Consider the following 16306-nt stretch of genomic DNA (forward strand, 5'->3'; position numbering starts at 1 on the left):
TGAGCAATCATAGGGATGATATTTTGGGAGTGTATCCGCATTCTTTTTTTCAAATACATCTTGAAATTCTTGATATTGGCTTGGAATGCCACGTGAAGTCTTTGCACCATTAGAAACGGGTGTGGCATAAATAATATATGGTGATTCTTTCATAGTAGCATGCAAAAAAGCTTTTACATCTATAAATACGAGTTTAATTGAACTGGACTTATGACTCTTTACTTGATTAACTACATTGTTAGTTATACTTTTAGAGAAAGTAAGAGTTCGAGAAATCCAATCTATTTGAGGGTTGTATTTTTTTAACCACGATAAACCTAAAATGACTAGATTAGAGGGAGATTTAATGATATTAAATACTACAAAGCTATTATGATTATTGATTATTACTTCTATAATAAAGATTTTGTGAGTAATATCTCTAGAAGACAATGGATGACTATCTATGACTTCTACATGAACAGATTTAGTTTTCTTTACTAAAGATATGTTATGACTTTTAGTAAATTCTTCATCTAAGAAACTTACTGAGGCTCCTGAATCTAACAAGGCAGAGGCTTTGTAATGTTTAGGTCCTAAAATAACATTTAATATAAAACTAGGAGAGGGATCTAAGGAGAGAATAGGACCTTTACTAGATGTTTTGCAAGGTTCCAGCCGCACTGTCCCTATTATAGCTGGACAAACTCGTTTTTTGACATATTATCTTCTTTGATAGCCATACTCCTCATTTTGTAGTTGCGTCGTTTCTTTGGACAATGTTGAGCAGTGTGTTTTGGTTCTCTATAATATAAATATAATCCTTCTTGACGACAACGAGTCTTTTCTTGCTCAGTAAGAGGTTTGAAACATATTGCATCAATTTGCATATCCTCTACTTCTGAATGTATGTGTTGAAGAGGTGTTGGTATTGCCATTGAATTATAGTAATACTGAGGTCTACTTATACGGTTCTCAGATCGAAATTCAAAAAGGTGATTATCACACTTCACAGCAAAGTCAATTGCTTGACTCAATGTTTGAGGATCAGGTAAGTTGAGCATTAATTTTTTTACCTCATATTGTAATCCGTAGAGAAATTGGCTAACAAGTGCAGCATCATCCCACTTGATATCAGTTACAAGTTGTCAAAATTATAAAGTATACAACATTACTGATCGATTGCCTTGTCATAAAATATGGATCTTATTAGTTGTAACACGAATTGCATCATATTCTCCATACATAGATCAAAACTCCGCCAAAAAAGCATTTAGATTATCCAATATTGGATCTTATCATTCAAGAAAAGATGAAAACCACAATAGTGCTGAACTTGAAAGAAGCGTACTAATGAATCTAACTTGCGATCTTGGAGTTGGATAGCTTTGGAGTTGAAGTTCAATCACAAATTGTACTTGATTGATAAATCCTCGAAACTTGGATCTGGTGCCATCAAACTTCTTGGATAAGGCAATTCTTGGTTCTCTAACACTGAAAGGACATTCTGCCATAGGAAAAAAGGATATGATTTGGTGCAGATATTAAAGCAGCTCCAACCATTTCTATATCTTCACTTCCTGCCAATCTTGTTGCTCCTTGTGGTGGTAAATTGAGTTGATGCATCGCAAGCATTAACTCCCTCAATTGCTCTTGCATTTGTGCCATTGTACTCTTCATTTCAATAAGTTTGCCATGATAACACTTAAAAAAGAGAAGATGTCTAATATCACTCAAGACAAATAGAAGAAAGGACTTGAGAACAAAGAAAATACTAAGGACAATATCAGTTTAGAAGAAGGTAATTCGTAACTTCTAATATGTTTATATCTTATCAAGAAAAAGGAATAATCTACTCTTAATCAAGATTAGACAAAGCTCTGATATTGTAGGTGTATTCTTGTCAATTTGTCAAGGACAAGAACTCGATGAAAAAGCAATTCAGACAAGTGAGCCTTCACTCAAAGAAAAGTAACAAAATATAAATAAACAAGTATATATATTGAAAGAGAAACTGGAATGGCTATTGCCAAAAGAAAACTAGAGACCCTTGAAACTAGATTAGAAGCAAGAAAAGAATTGACAAGAGTGAAGAAGGCTTCACTCTTGTCTCTATATATACTATCTAACTAGAGGCTACGTGGCAACGTTCTATAGGACCTCCAATATGTGTTGACTTTGTAGGAAACATGCCTTGACTTACAAGGCAAGTTTTTCTATATGTGGGCCATATAGTTAGCTTGGTCTTCAAGCTAACAACATGTATGGCACATGGCCAACTTGTTGATTACGTTTCTAATCCAAAAATTCAATTAAAGATACCTATGAAGTCAAAGCAACGTCTATGAAGCTTCTAAGAAGCTTCCATATCAATTACTATAGAATTAATTTACTTTTATCTACTTTTACTTACTTCTATCTATTTATATATGTAATTATTGGCTTACATGAGTATGTCCGTGACATGCTGTAGCATGTATAACTACATGACTCTACACAAATGCAAATAAATTTATGTGAAGGAAGAGTGATCGGATAATGAGTTGTATATACTTTATAAATGACTCTGCAAGTCTATTTTGAGCATGTTCATATGGAACACAATATGTCAACTCAATTCCTGTTGCAATGCAATAGTCTTCAAAAGACTTTGATGCGAATTCTTTTGCATAATTCATACATAATGTTTTTATAGGATAATCAAGAAAATGTGCCCAAAAACAAGTAAGCATAGATATAAGATTGACAAACACTATGTTTCAAAATGATAATAATAAAATATTTGATTGTTTATCTGATGCATCAACAAGGACCAAAAAATAATCAAATGGACTCAATATTGGATTAATAGGACGACAAATATCACCATGTAATCTTTCAAGCATTGGTGGTAATTCTTGTGGGAGTTTTTAAATTGAAGGCCGAGTAATCATTTTACCTTGCATGCATGCACGACATAATTCTATAGAGTCTACATCCATAGGCTTTAAATTGTGTCGAGTTATACATGGAATGATCTTTCTAAATAATGTAGATCCTGGATGTTCCAATTATCCATGCCAAAGAGAAACACGGCTCTCTGTGATAGATGATGGAAAATTAAATATAATAGGAGGCCAAATCACAATTCGGTATAAACCATTTTCTGTTGTTCCATCATAAAATGTAAACATATAGAAAATGGTTTATATTTTATGATGGAACCCGCAGGTAATTTTATCATTGCTGTGCTCTCTTAGAAACAAAACACATTTGTTATAGCCATAGTCATCATATTTTTAGTTTGCCAAGTTAAAGATTTTTCAATAAAAAATTTTCTATCTCGCAAGATAGTATGTGTTATTGCAGAATCAATGAGCGCATCATATGATTCATTATTAGAGGTTTTGTCATTCATATAAGCCTCTACATCATCAATACCAATTGAATCCATCGATGCATCTATGGTATGAACTTCACGAGCCTCAGCTTGTAGTTTCTTATTTTCTTGGAATTTTTTAATAAAATATTCTGAAGTATAGCACGTATGTGCTAAATATCCAATCATTCCACGTTTATGGTAAGAATGCATCTCTAATTTTTATTTTCTACTATAATTAATAGTAGAATATTTATTCTTTCTATATGGATAGAAATAGTCATGATTATAACTACCTTGATACTTATGAGCACGTTTTCCATGTTTATATAATTTTTTCTTAGACTTTGAAATATTAAGTGCATGAGATTCTAGAACTGTAGTTCCAATAGGATGAGCTTCCACATTGTGCAAGAGTAGCTCATTTTTCTTCTCTGCAAGAAGTAGATAGGACATGAGATCAGAATGACTCTAAAATTTCATGTTTCTGTATTGTTATGCAAGCACAGCAGATACAGGAGGAAATGTAGAGAGAGTTTTCTCAATCATTTCTTCTTCAAAGATGCTTTGTCCACATAATCGTAATAGTGAGACAATACTATATATTTCACTATTGAAAGCATTTAATTTTGGAAAATCCAAGATACATAAAGATGTCCAATTATGACGTGCACGTGGAAGGAAAATGGTCTTTTGATGATCAAACCTAGATTTAAGATTCTTCCAAAGTTCTATAAGATCTTCCATTTCCAAATATTGATGTTATAATACAAGTACAAGATGACAATGAAGGACAAGAAGTGCTTTTCAACGAATAGCAAGAGGAATATAAATACTTATTGTATGAGATTCTTCAAACATAATGGCATCCGAGAGTTGTTCTGCAAATAAATTTGCTTTTGTCATTTTTGTCCATAATAGATAATTATTTCTATCCATAGTCAATGGTGGAAATAAAAGAGCTTAAAAATATTTGGATGTACTAATAATAATTGGAACTATAGTAGAAGCAGTGGAAGATGTTGAAGCATTCATTATAAATAAATTTGTAAAGAAAATACAAGATCAAGTAGAAAAATTGAGTAAAATGTACCTTAAAATATAAAGTCAAATAAAATGATAAACTTGAACTTGAAAAATAAAAATATTATTATTTTTTATTTTTTTATTTTTTTTTTAAGGAAATTGTAGATTAAGGCAGCAGAACAATAGTAGGATAGTAGCAACAAGCAGAAGCGGCGGCGGGAAGGCGGCGATCACGAGCAACTGCGGCAACGGTGTCGTATTACGTGCTTTCCTGCTCGAGAACGCGCCGGGCGTCTGGCTGTAGAAGGTAGTATGGAGATTCGCCGATAGTCAAGCAGTCTATCAGTTTTTGACTGCTGGAATATAAACGACTGCAACAATGTACCGTAAATCTATATGGATGCTCTTCGACTGCTTGTGGAAGTCTTTTTTTTGCCCCAGCCGATAGATCTCTAGACGTTACAGAGAACCCCGAACAACCCAAACTGTTAATCTTCAATACCCCTTTGTACTTACGATCTTGTATCCACTGATTGTCCTATTAGATTAACCCAATAAATTTCATTCACTCCGCATACTCAATCCTATAGACACCCCTTTAATCCTTCAATCACAGATGTAACTCGATTTTACAAAACAGTCAAGAGTATTCAAACCCACTTCATTTAAAAATCACGATTCACCATTACAACACTGACTTCAGCAGCGATTGCCTCAGTCTTCCCAAAACTCTACAAAGAAGAAAAATCCAAATTCTATCTCTTTCCTTCCCCGACCCGAAGCATGAAGCTCCTCTCTCTCTAATTCCCTTGATCTTCAAAAAACCTCCAATGAAAACCGAACTGGTAACCTTGCAAAAGCTTGAAAACTCGCTTCCCCCCCGATTCCCCTGAAAAAAAAACCCCCCCCTCAAAACTATATCCCCCCTAACCTTATCCTCTGAATTTCTTCAATCTTCCGTCTTAGATCCGGAATTGGCTCCCACCTCAAGCTTGGATCCGAAATTGGCTCTCGCCGTCAAGCTTTCTCCTCCGTTTTTACCTTTAAGAAATCCATTTACCGAAAACAACGTTCCCTGAAATGGCACAGAGAACAGGACAGCCTGAAACAAAATCGAACCCCGTAATCGGGACCACATTGAGTCGCCCGACCAATTCAGGTCCTATATTGGGAAAGATGCCCGTAGTAACCTGGATGTTCCCGTAATTGGGTCAAATTGGTCCTCGCGTCAGATTGGCTAAGACCCATAGTAAGACCTGGATTTCCCGTAATTAGACCACATTGAGTCGCCCGACCAATTCAGGTCTCATATTGGATAAGAGGACCCGGATTGGATTATCGAAATTGGATCCAATTGGCTCCTCGAACCCGTCGTGTGAATTGGTCCTTCTCTTCCTGCTGACTCCCGTTATTGGAATCGAACGGAGCATTTCAGTATGCCCCGGCTGACTGTAACGGAGTGACTGAACCTAACCACTCAGTATTTGTACTGGAGTTGGTCGATGCTCCCAATATTCGAGGTAACTGAATATTAATAAAATTCCCCTTTCTTTTTATTTTCACTGTATACTCGTGTTACAACACGACAACGGTGGCAAGGCGGTGGCGATGGGCAATAGGAGTAGCGGCGGGCGGCAGCGATAGTAGCGGTAGGGTGAATGGTAGGGTGGTAGTGGTGGAGTTGGCAGCAATTTGACATCTGTTCAGAGGTTGTTTGGCGACAGGCATGGGGCATAGCACGGAGCAAGCTAAGATTGAGGTAGACTAGATCAAGTATTCTAAGCAAGTAGGGTAGAGAATAGAATAAGTGCTCTAAGCAAGCAACTAATGTGTGAGGGGCCACCAAGAAGAGCAACAAGATCATGAGGCAAACATTGAGCAAGAGTAGCATCAGTTTTGAAGAGTCAAGACTAGAACAAAAAAAATTGTGATAGTAAGTAGAAGAGAGTTGTGCTGATAATGTGTTGAGAATGTTTAGAAAGACATAAGAGTAATAGTAAGTAATATACACACACAAGAGTAGTAGTAAGTCATACATACAAGAGGGTTTCTAAGGAGAGAGAGCTTCATACATAAAAATCTATTGATCTGGTTGTGTTTCATATACAAGAAGAGAAATGAGAGAGGATGAACACTTCTTCTCTACTAGACTCTAAATATTGTAGCTATGGTATTTACTATAGTCTACAATAAATATTATGGAGAACACTGGCTACATTTAATGCTCTCAACAACAACAACTATCATTTACAAATGTGCAATACTAAAGTGATTTTAATAGAATCTGAAAAGTCACTGAGAACAGTAGACATGACTCTTAAGAGTTCACATTGAACACCTAAGCAGCAAAACAACAATAGCATGTACAATTGACGTTTCAGAATAAAAGAGATTCCCACTAAATAATCAGACGGAACATCATTCTCAAGCATAGTACGAGACAAATTTACCTTTGAATTTCTTTTTTTCTGCATTTCTGTGAAAGGAAAGAAAAGAAAAGTGAAAAGAAAAGAGAAGAATCGCAAAGAAGATCATTTCATCGTCTTATCCATCTCTTCACCCTTTCTGTTTTTGTTTGGTGATACTTGGATCGCTGATGAATCCCCTAAGGACAATCTTTACCCTTTCTGTTTTTGTTTGGTGATACTTGGATCGCTGATGAATCCCCTAAGGACAATCTCACAGGTCCCAACTTTTTCACAGAATATATATCTATATATATACACACTCTCTCTCATGTATTTCTGGCCTTGTTGCTTTCCTCTTTCTGTCTGCGGTGGTGTAAAGCAGCCTTAGCTTTCAATCCACCATTGTGTTTCTTGGGACCACGCAACACACACTTCAATCCCCAACTCCGCGCATTATCCTCTCTCCGTCCTTGCTCATGTGTTCTTCAAGTCTCTTCGGTCACCTCTAGAAAACGCATTTCTGTGCAATGCAATACACCACATTCCGCTTCTATACGTGATCCGAAGTCAGTGAGGAATCTCGTTCTTACACGCAGTGAAGATCACGGCTCCTCGTCGAAAACTTGAGATTCAACCAGTTGGGTCCCTTGTCTTTGATTTCGGGGTGGTGTTTGCGAGGATTGCAATGGTCTGGAGTTGTGGTTTGATTTTGAAGAAGGTGGGGTGTTGTTGGTTTTTCTGTGATTTGTGTGATTTTGCTGCAATTTTTATTTTTATGTTTTATCTTTTGTTCTCGATCTGGATGCCGTGCTCGGAAGAGAATGTTTCGCGTGTAACGGGGAGTTGCGGAGAGTCATTGCATTGATTGTGTGGCGCGAGGTTGGTTTACTTTGTTGGACCTACCCTTGGGATGGCTTGAGTGAGGACTGAAATGAGCGACACTTAGCTTGGTTGTGTATGCCATTTTCAGCTTCACGCAGCTAGCAGAGCTGAGAAGGCTGTGCGCGTAAGTTTCAAGCTTGATTACTTCGCAATCCTCACGAGTTTTGCATCGCGAGAATAATGGATCTTCTCCTTCGCTGCAGCTATTTCCTTGAAGTATCTTCTGCTGTAGTTCGTTGAGACTGTGTGGTAATAATCTCTTCTGGTCATCTGTTTTGCTGCAGATCTACATCTAGGCTGAGCCCAGCAATGAGCATTATGGGCAATTCGTGCAGTGGCTAATTTGAGACTAAATTTGCTCTGGGAATTTTAAATGCCTTCCGCTTGTTTGTTGGAAATTTCACCTAGTAGGGTTTGTGGTGCGATGGAGGGAAATATCTTCTGAATCTCGTGCTGAACGACGAATCATATTCGAACTCAGTCTTTAGGAGGGCAGGTGCTGCATTAATCAGGGTTACGGGCACACTGAACACATCCTCCAAGCTTCGTCATCAAGCATTCGGTCAGGGATGGTGGGAGCAGGCGATGGACCCTCAGGCGAAGGCTACCCGTCTTCAGCCTCAGCCTCGGCCTCTGACGTGCTGTCATCCTCATCCTTGCCCAGGTCGTTCAGCTACGGAACAGATAATGAGCTTGAGGCTGGGAGATCTCCCGGTAATTCTGTGCTCGGGAGCAGAATGGGTTCCAGGGAGTCGCTCCTTGGCAGCCGACGAGACTCAAGTATGTAATTCCTTGCTTTTTCCGCTAACCATCAGAGGTTTGTGCATTGTTACTCAGCTGTATCCTTTTCTTTTTTTGTCCATTTCGAATTCCCCTCTTTTCTAGTGGCGCAAGAACGGCCGCCGGTGACTTATCTGATTCGTTTTAAAATCCTGGCAAATGTAGCTATTTGGTTAACTGTGTGACGTGGAGGAACAAATGCACCGATTCAGTAGCAATAAAGTGGTTAAGTAGTCTAACACTGGGATAATTCTCGTTGGAAGACATGGTACATATTAAGTTCCAGGAATGAGAAGTGATTACCCCCTCCCCACACCTTGCTGCGAAAAAAACAGTTCCAAAATATAATTATTACCTGTTCTCTACATGATACAGCTTTATGGGCGGCAGGTCTAGACTGTGAGTGGCAAGGGCGTGAGTTGGACATGTTATGTTTTAGTTTTGCTAGCTACGCAATTGTAGGGTTGTATTTCTTAATGTGAATGTAATCAGCTTGTGTTACGGCTGCTGTGACATAGTACCCATCCAAAGATCTCTAATCACCATCTTTGTATTCAACTTGGAGTGTGCAGTGTATGGGAGCAGATATGGCTTTGGGAACGCGTATGTCCAAGTAGATGATCTCGGGGTCTACCTTTCATCTGTTGCGGTCACTGTCCTGACGGGCGTCATGGCTACCATTGGGATCATTCTTTTTACACTCGTCGTCACCCTCGCTGTGATGTTAGGCAAATGTCAGAAGAAGCCTCTGTCAAATGCCTGTGCGAGTTTTGCTTTCAATACCGAGATGAACAATTTGCAGGGCTATTTGCTTCCTCAGGAATGTGAAGGTTATGTTGCTGGATATGTTAACTCTGGTCAATACCACTCTGATTTTGCGGTGGCGATCGAAGCTGCTAGAACGTATTTAAACACAATCGAGGCAGATCAAGATGGGAAGGACCTCATCGTGTTGGACATTGATGAAACAGCCTTGTCGAATATGCCCTACTACGTCGATCACCATTATGGGTTAGCCTTCTTATACTTTATGTACTAGAATAGTCTAACACTTTATTATCAGTTATTATTATTACCATTATTAATTACGTTGGTCCGAAATTTTTCTATTTCCTCCTTTTTACCGGAAGGTTTACCAAATATCAAACTTAGGGCAAGACTTCATATTGCTGCTCCTTGCTGAAGCTTTCATATTTGATTGTTCAGAGTCGAAACATTTAATGGAGAAACCTGGAACGCATGGGTGAACAATGCGAGCGCCCCAGCATTAGATGCAATGTTGTCCCTGTACACAGACTTTCGGGCTCAGAATTGGAGTTTTGCCTTTATCACAGGAAGATCAAAGTCACAGTACAACAAGACTGCCCAGAACCTGTATGATACTGGGTATACAGGCTGGAAAACCCTCGTCTTAAGGTCAGTAATGTCTAAGTTTTGGCTTATTGTGTGCTTGAGATCACGGTTTTGGTCCAGCAGGTTTGCAAACCTTCTGCAAGTATAACTCTTAGCAAGAGAGGGTTTTGATTTCTTCAAATCGTGAACGTTAATTGCGTGGTTCATGCTTACGTTGTGTTAGATGTGATGCCATCTCTACCTCTGCTTCCAAACGATTGTCACTTTTCAGATTGTTGTGTAGATACGTGGTTTCATGCTTACTTTTGCATCCTAATCAGCCTTTTGGTACCAAGTTTTGCTCACTACTCTTTTGAATGCAGATTACCAGACGAGGAGAACTTAACTGCGGATGAGTACAAGTCCAAGCACCGGAAAAGGTTGGAAGAGGAGGGCTACCGCATCAAGAGCTGTTTGGGTGACCAGTGGAGCGACTGCTCAGGGGAGAGCGCTGGCAAGCGTACCTTCAAGTTGCCTAACCCCATGTATTACATCTATTAGTGGCCTGATTATTACTCTAGGCAGGAGACAAATGTCACTACAGGTATTGATCGGTTAATATCTCATTTTTTGCATGCCCTTATTATTTTGCACACCCATTTAAATCGAGTTCCTTGTGGATTTGTTCTCGAGTCTTTTATAAGTGCATTAGAGGTACGAGGATTTGATAACTTTTGCCAGCTCTTTCTGGTGACATGTGAGCAGTCTACAGTACATGTCCTTTCATGACTAGACACTGCTGCTTGCTGCAAGTGTGCCAGCTTCTTGTAAGTTAGCACCAGTAGAGTTTAGATTCCATTGTGTTAGCATGTAAAGAGTTTGACCGGGTAAGACGTTATGATAATGATCAAACCTCCAGCCATGAGAGGCTTCCACGTTTGACTGGAAAGCATTCTGTCTTGAGGTGAATAATGTGCTCCTTTTCTAGAACAGAAATTTGTGATTCCTTTGTTTTTATTTTTTTGTTGCAGTCTTTCATTTTTATTGAACTTGTTCAGCATCAGTTACGTGATCTTGGCGTCTTGTGCTATTGCTATTCCAATTAGTGATTGCTCCTGGAATCTCCGAATGCTAGCTACACCAGTGTTGAACTTTTGTATGGAATGAAAGTGGCAATCGATTGATATATCTGGCCAAAAACCAATGTGCCGTATTCCATGAATTAATCTGTTATTGTACGTGACGTGGAGAGTGTGTGACTCATCTTTTTTGTATTGAAAGAAAAACCTGATGCAGCAATCAGTCGATTCTGCAGAGTCCAGAATTCTAAGTTCCGAATTATGTTACATCATTCGTATTCTAATTAAGCCTCTTCTTTGTCTAGGCGTTATAAACATCGACCAGTTATGCTTACAACCTTCTTGAGAATCCTTCCCAAACACTCTTTTGGAAGGTAATAGATTATAGATTTCTCAGAAATTAAGTTGAAGGAGGAACTTTGTGACACGTGTGTTTGAGAGGCTTACGTGGATCATGAGTTGATGTTGCACTTGTAGAATACCCTTTTTTTTTTTTTTTTTTTTTTTTTTTTTTCTCTCTCTTTTTGTTTGTACGCTTTTCATGACTCCATTCATGAAATCAGTATCCTGATTTGATGAAATGTCAAAAGAATAAAGGCTATCCATTACTGAGGAATGCTATCAAATGTAAAATGATACTCCTTTGGAGAAATTGACTTCTTGTAGTCCTCAGTTTGAAAGGCCCTCAACAGCATCTTGTAAACAGTATTATTTAATTGTTTAAACAGTTTTGTGTTCACATTGTACAGTTCTCTACACCTATCGAGAATATGCCACTTTCAGTAGTTTCTGTTTTTTCCTCTTTTTTGATTGAAAATGGTCCATTTATTGTGTATCATTTAGTATTCATGGATTTTTATATTTTATTTGAATACTTCAACCAATAGACGACAAAATAAGATGTTGCCTTGCGCCTTAATGATTCTTTTTTTATTATTCTTGTCATGATTTTAATATTACACATTAAAGTGTAGTAAAAACACATTTTAAATGTACTTTTAACTTCGTGTATCATATTATAACAGAATTCTTCATTAATGTACTGTGATAAGAGGTACAAAGTAATCGTAGAAGATAAACACTCAAGGCCAAAAATAAAAAGTAGCTATCAGAAATATTAATTCTCTAAATAAGGACCCTGTAAAGCATTTATTATCTACAACCTTATTTTTCCTTAAAAAACAGGAAAAAACAGAAAAACGAATTAACTACGCAAAGTAAACAAAATTTAGAAATCATCCTTGGACATCTTTTAGGATATTTTTTAGCAATCGAGGAATGTGACCATCTGACTAAATGGAAGGGTTCATCGATGAGTCCGAGATTTGGCACCGAATGCACGTCACAGTTGGAGTATTTTAACCCTGATGCTGGGCCGCCTTCGAAGCTCTTAGAATCATTGACTTCGTGTTGACTTCGTGTTGCTTCGAATGAGTTCGTGGCATGATATTCTCTTTTCTTCAGTCTGATGCTAGTGTTGACATTCGCGCTGGGGAGAAATAATGTTCCCCTGCAGCGCAAAACAGGATTTAATACTAGTTGGGATGATTCGTCGGGCACTGTGTGTATGAGTATCTTGCAGCTCACAGAATGAACACTTGAATATGCCAGAAAATTCAGGTGGAAAAAAACGAACTCGGCCAGCGCTCCTAAACTGAACCAAGGGACAACACAGTAAGCTCTCGGCGCGAAGGAAGACTTTTCGACCTTGTAAATTCTTTTACTGTTTCTAAAGTAGTGGTACGAATCACTGTTATGTGTTGTTGTGAAGGTTCTTCAACTAATTAAAGAGTGGGTCGTTGGTGATGTTTGTGTTAGTCTGTTCCTCTGATCATGTAGGTCACGTGCTCTGGTTTGTTAACGCCTTGAAAGGCAGAGGCATCCATGGCGAATCACCCGGTGAGTCAAGAAAGCCGTTCATTGATCTAGTTCTCGATCAACTAGAAGCGCGAAGTCAAAGTTATCGTCCTACGTGTACGTGAAATACTCGACTTGGGCCAACAGGTCAGGAGAAGAATAATATGTTCTCCACACCTTTTGGCCTGAGATGACGCCAGATAAGCGAACAATGCTGCGAACAAATGACATTGAAGCCATTTGCTGACGTATGCAGATATGGTTGACGTTGTGTGTGCGAAAAGAGTGCGAGTTTAATTGCTATGGTTCGTGGAGATTTGCTTTAAGACCAAAAGCTTCGGAAGTCCATAATCTGTCAGCAGATGATGCCCTTGGTCCGCATCAACCACCTGAGACTACCTGAGACCACAATAAATTTCGTATAAGTAACAAACCTGGATACGAACTTCTTTGTAACCTTTTTGCAATTCCGCAGCTTCTTGCCTCATACGCTGAGCACTCAGGTTGGATCTTGCCATTTCTGTACGTCAACTCACATTGGTAACCTGTGTGGTAGAGGCGAGGAGCAATGTTGAGCGTTAGAATATCTTGCTAGAGGTTGTGAAAACTTGTGCCAAGTTTTAAGGCTGATTGATTTTTACATGCACCAGGTAGACAGATTAACACATTGTCCAGGAGGTTTAAACATGTGGTTGCGGAGACTTTACTCCCGGAAACAAGTTTTGGAGGAGCTTCGGCTAACCTGAATTTGTTATAATTGGGGCACACATATATTTATACGAAGTTGGATTTTGAGCTTTACGTGCACTAGTTAACCGAGCACTGGCGTGGAGGGGAGAGACCGAGGGCAGCTTGGTGGATTTTCTCAACTTGTTGCTTAGAAGCCCTTCGGCATCCGAAATGGAAGAAACCATGCAGATGTTAACCAGTTTCGCCGAAGCATGCAACAACAACGTGCAGGATTATGAATGGGGATTGTCCTTCAAAAACTTTTTTGGGGACAGCAATGACGAGGAGAATTCCGCGCTGCCAAGGAAATTTCATCGTTTTGGCTCATTATCGTCCCACGGGAGCGCGAGCAAGTCTGAGTCACCAAAATGCCGGTCCACCCGTCCTCTCACAATTGCACTCCCTGGTCACTTGGACAAAGACACCAAATCTTTGATATTCGGCGACCTTGAAAGTATGTTCTCGCGTCCTTCCAGCCCTTGGAGTAACAAGCGTGTGCTTTGCAACAACCTGAGTGGACCAAACATGTGCAATCCACTGCCTCGCGGCCACTATGATAGCGATTCCTCCTACAACAAAAGCGACGTCGACGACATGATCCTTGTGAAATCCATCGAGAATGGTTGGGCGCGTCTCTCACCAAACCGCAGTGCAGGTGATGTGGCTTTCCCCGCAAAAAATCCTGAGAAAGAGCTGACGTCGAACTCACAGTCCATCGCAGCGACAGAAGAGCCAGTATACGTATCGGAATCTGTCGCATCCTCGACCATGGAGACCCGCCGTATGACCTGCACTGTCCCTGCACTGAAGACGAGAAAGAACCCCAACAGTGCCTCCAGGTGTCGGAAGACAGGTAGGCCGAGGCAGGCTAATCTGCAGCATTACAGGGGCGTGAGGCGGCGGACTTGGGGTAGGTACGCAGCCGAGATTCGCGATTCCAGCCGACCTGGATCGCACTTATGGCTGGGGACTTTCGACACGGCAGAAGAAGCGGCACTCGCATACGACGATGCGGCTCTGAGACTCCGTGGATCACGTGCACTCTTGAATTTTCCCCTCAGAGCAGCAAGTGGGCTCAACGTGCAGCTGCTGACAACAAGCAGATCAAAAGTATCACGCAAGGCTGTAGCGGCCGATCAGGTGGAAGCACAAAACCAAAACCAGACCGACTACCCCAAAAAAGTCGAAAGACGAAAGAGGTCTAAGGAAATCCCACAACTGGAATCAGATCTCTTTGACGTGAGCAAACATCTTCGCGCCATTGCAACTCCAGATGTTGCTGAAGATTCACCTCGACACGGTACTGTTTCTACACCAAGCACGTGGACCTAGACTCCGATGTCTTTCATGCCTTCATTATCTGCGGCCATCAAACCACTGAGTTCGCGGTCGTCGAGCTCCATCGTTAGCTTCTAGATTCAGCCTACTGAACACTCTCAGGCTCCTTGATTACAGTTAAGATCAGGCATTAATATGCGGTGCAGGTCATCGCTGCAGTTTACAACGATGTCGTGCCAAGGGACACTGGCAGTTAGGCCGTTAACATCAGGCACCAACTTCATCGATACACATCTGATCAAATGGGACATGAACTTAATATTCATGTGAAGAGGCAGGTTGCAGTAGACTTTCTCTTCGCGGCGCAGTTCCTTTGCAGTTTTGAACATACTCTCACGCACTGTCGGTTGGCTTGTGGAAGATGGCTGTATATCATGTGCTTCCATAAATATATGGTTATATATGGTTATATATAGTTATATATGGTTATCTATATATATATATATATATATATATATGTGCGCGCATAAATATGTGGTTATATATATATATATAGACATATACATATTCGGAGGGCCGCAGTAACCTAGATTATGTTTGTTCACTGACAACAGTTCCTCATGAAGATTTGATCACATTACCAGCTTTGGTGTAGAATGTTGCTTGCCTTTTACATCCCTGAATGCAACTTGTGGGCAGTAGCCATGACTTCTAGTGGATTCGGTTCCAATGCAGTGTAGAACTGCGCTGATGGTTTAGTATGTTTGGTTTACTGTAAGAAATCGCAATGAACGTACTTCACTATTTGCCAATGATTTTTTTCTATTTGAAGAACTACGTCATTTTTACGTGAATTATGTTTGAATATTTATTTTTTTATTTTTCACTCTATTTATTTCTAAAATGAAAATGGTTGTAGATGTTACGAGTGCCATCGATAGCCTTTTTGTTACTGATACTCCACAATACAGTTAGGTCTTTCTCTTTCATCAACTATTGCATCTTTGAAACAAGAGAATTTTAATGCAGAGAATGGATTTAAATATTCAAAATACATAATAGTTTTTTTATATATATATATAAGAAATTTTTATTCTATTTGTAATTACTAAAATATGTTATATATCTCAAAACAGATACAAGCTAGAAATCTATGCCACCTTATTTAAATACATATTTTTTACAAATAATTCTTAATTTTTTTTAGAACTAGATTAGAGGCAAAATCATATATGTATGTATATATATATATATATATATATATATTCTATTCAAAATAAAAGTATTTATTTTCAATTAAATCTTCTTCATTATTTTGATATTAATTTTTAAACATCCAATTTTTTTAATGCTCATTTAGTTGATTTTGGTCAATTTTTATAAAATATTCAATGTTATAAAAATACTTATTGATCTCTACTACTTATTTTTATTTTAAAAATCTATTATATAATAAGAATATTCTATTATAATATTTTTTTAATAATTGGTTTTAAAAAATTGATTTTTTATTTAATATATTAATAATATAAATATTATAATATTATTAATAGATTAAATTGAGGAGAATTTTAAATAGATCCATGATTTTACTAAAT

The 16306-nt window shown here is 38.7% G+C and overlaps 2 protein-coding genes across 4 annotated transcripts; both read left to right on the forward strand.

Annotated features, from left to right (window-relative positions):
• The first annotated feature begins 7075 nt into the window (after window positions 1-7075).
• LOC112281869 (acid phosphatase 1) lies at window positions 7076-10782 on the forward strand. Of its 3 annotated transcripts, XM_090250075.1 has the most exons (6): window positions 7076-7489; window positions 7742-7777; window positions 7938-8433; window positions 9006-9444; window positions 9640-9849; window positions 10149-10782. In XM_090250075.1, exons 3-6 carry the CDS (start codon window positions 8223-8225, stop codon window positions 10324-10326), a joined length of 1038 nt encoding a protein of 345 aa, XP_090106201.1. In that variant the 5' UTR covers window positions 7076-7489; window positions 7742-7777; window positions 7938-8222; the 3' UTR covers window positions 10327-10782. The 3 variants fall into 3 exon arrangements, with proteins under 3 accessions (XP_090106201.1, XP_024374601.1, XP_024374603.1); XM_024518833.3 differs by lacking the exon at window positions 7742-7777; XM_024518835.3 differs by lacking the exon at window positions 7742-7777 and having other exon boundaries at window positions 7076-7408.
• Window positions 10783-11615: 833 nt separating this feature from the next.
• On the forward strand, window positions 11616-15179 carry LOC112281757 (uncharacterized). Its single transcript, XM_024518631.3, has one exon. It carries the CDS (start codon window positions 13602-13604, stop codon window positions 14760-14762), a length of 1161 nt encoding a protein of 386 aa, XP_024374399.1. The 5' UTR covers window positions 11616-13601; the 3' UTR covers window positions 14763-15179.
• The last annotated feature ends 1127 nt before the right edge of the window (window positions 15180-16306 follow it).

The sequence above is a fragment of the Physcomitrium patens genome, chromosome 4, assembly GCF_059467195.1.
Source record: "Physcomitrium patens ecotype Gransden chromosome 4, ASM5946719v1, whole genome shotgun sequence".
Classification (NCBI taxonomy): domain Eukaryota; kingdom Viridiplantae; phylum Streptophyta; class Bryopsida; order Funariales; family Funariaceae; genus Physcomitrium; species Physcomitrium patens.

Coding starts and splice junctions, on each gene's coding strand:
- LOC112281869 (XM_090250075.1), top strand. CDS start 8,223: ATGGTGGGAGCAGGCGATGGACCCTCAGGCGAAGGCTACCCGTCTTCA. Junction 8,434..9,005: donor TGGCAGCCGACGAGACTCAA/GTATGTAATTCC, acceptor TGGAGTGTGCAG/TGTATGGGAGCAGATATGGC. Junction 9,445..9,639: donor TACGTCGATCACCATTATGG/GTTAGCCTTCTT, acceptor TTGATTGTTCAG/AGTCGAAACATTTAATGGAG.
- LOC112281757 (XM_024518631.3), top strand. CDS start 13,602: ATGGAAGAAACCATGCAGATGTTAACCAGTTTCGCCGAAGCATGCAAC.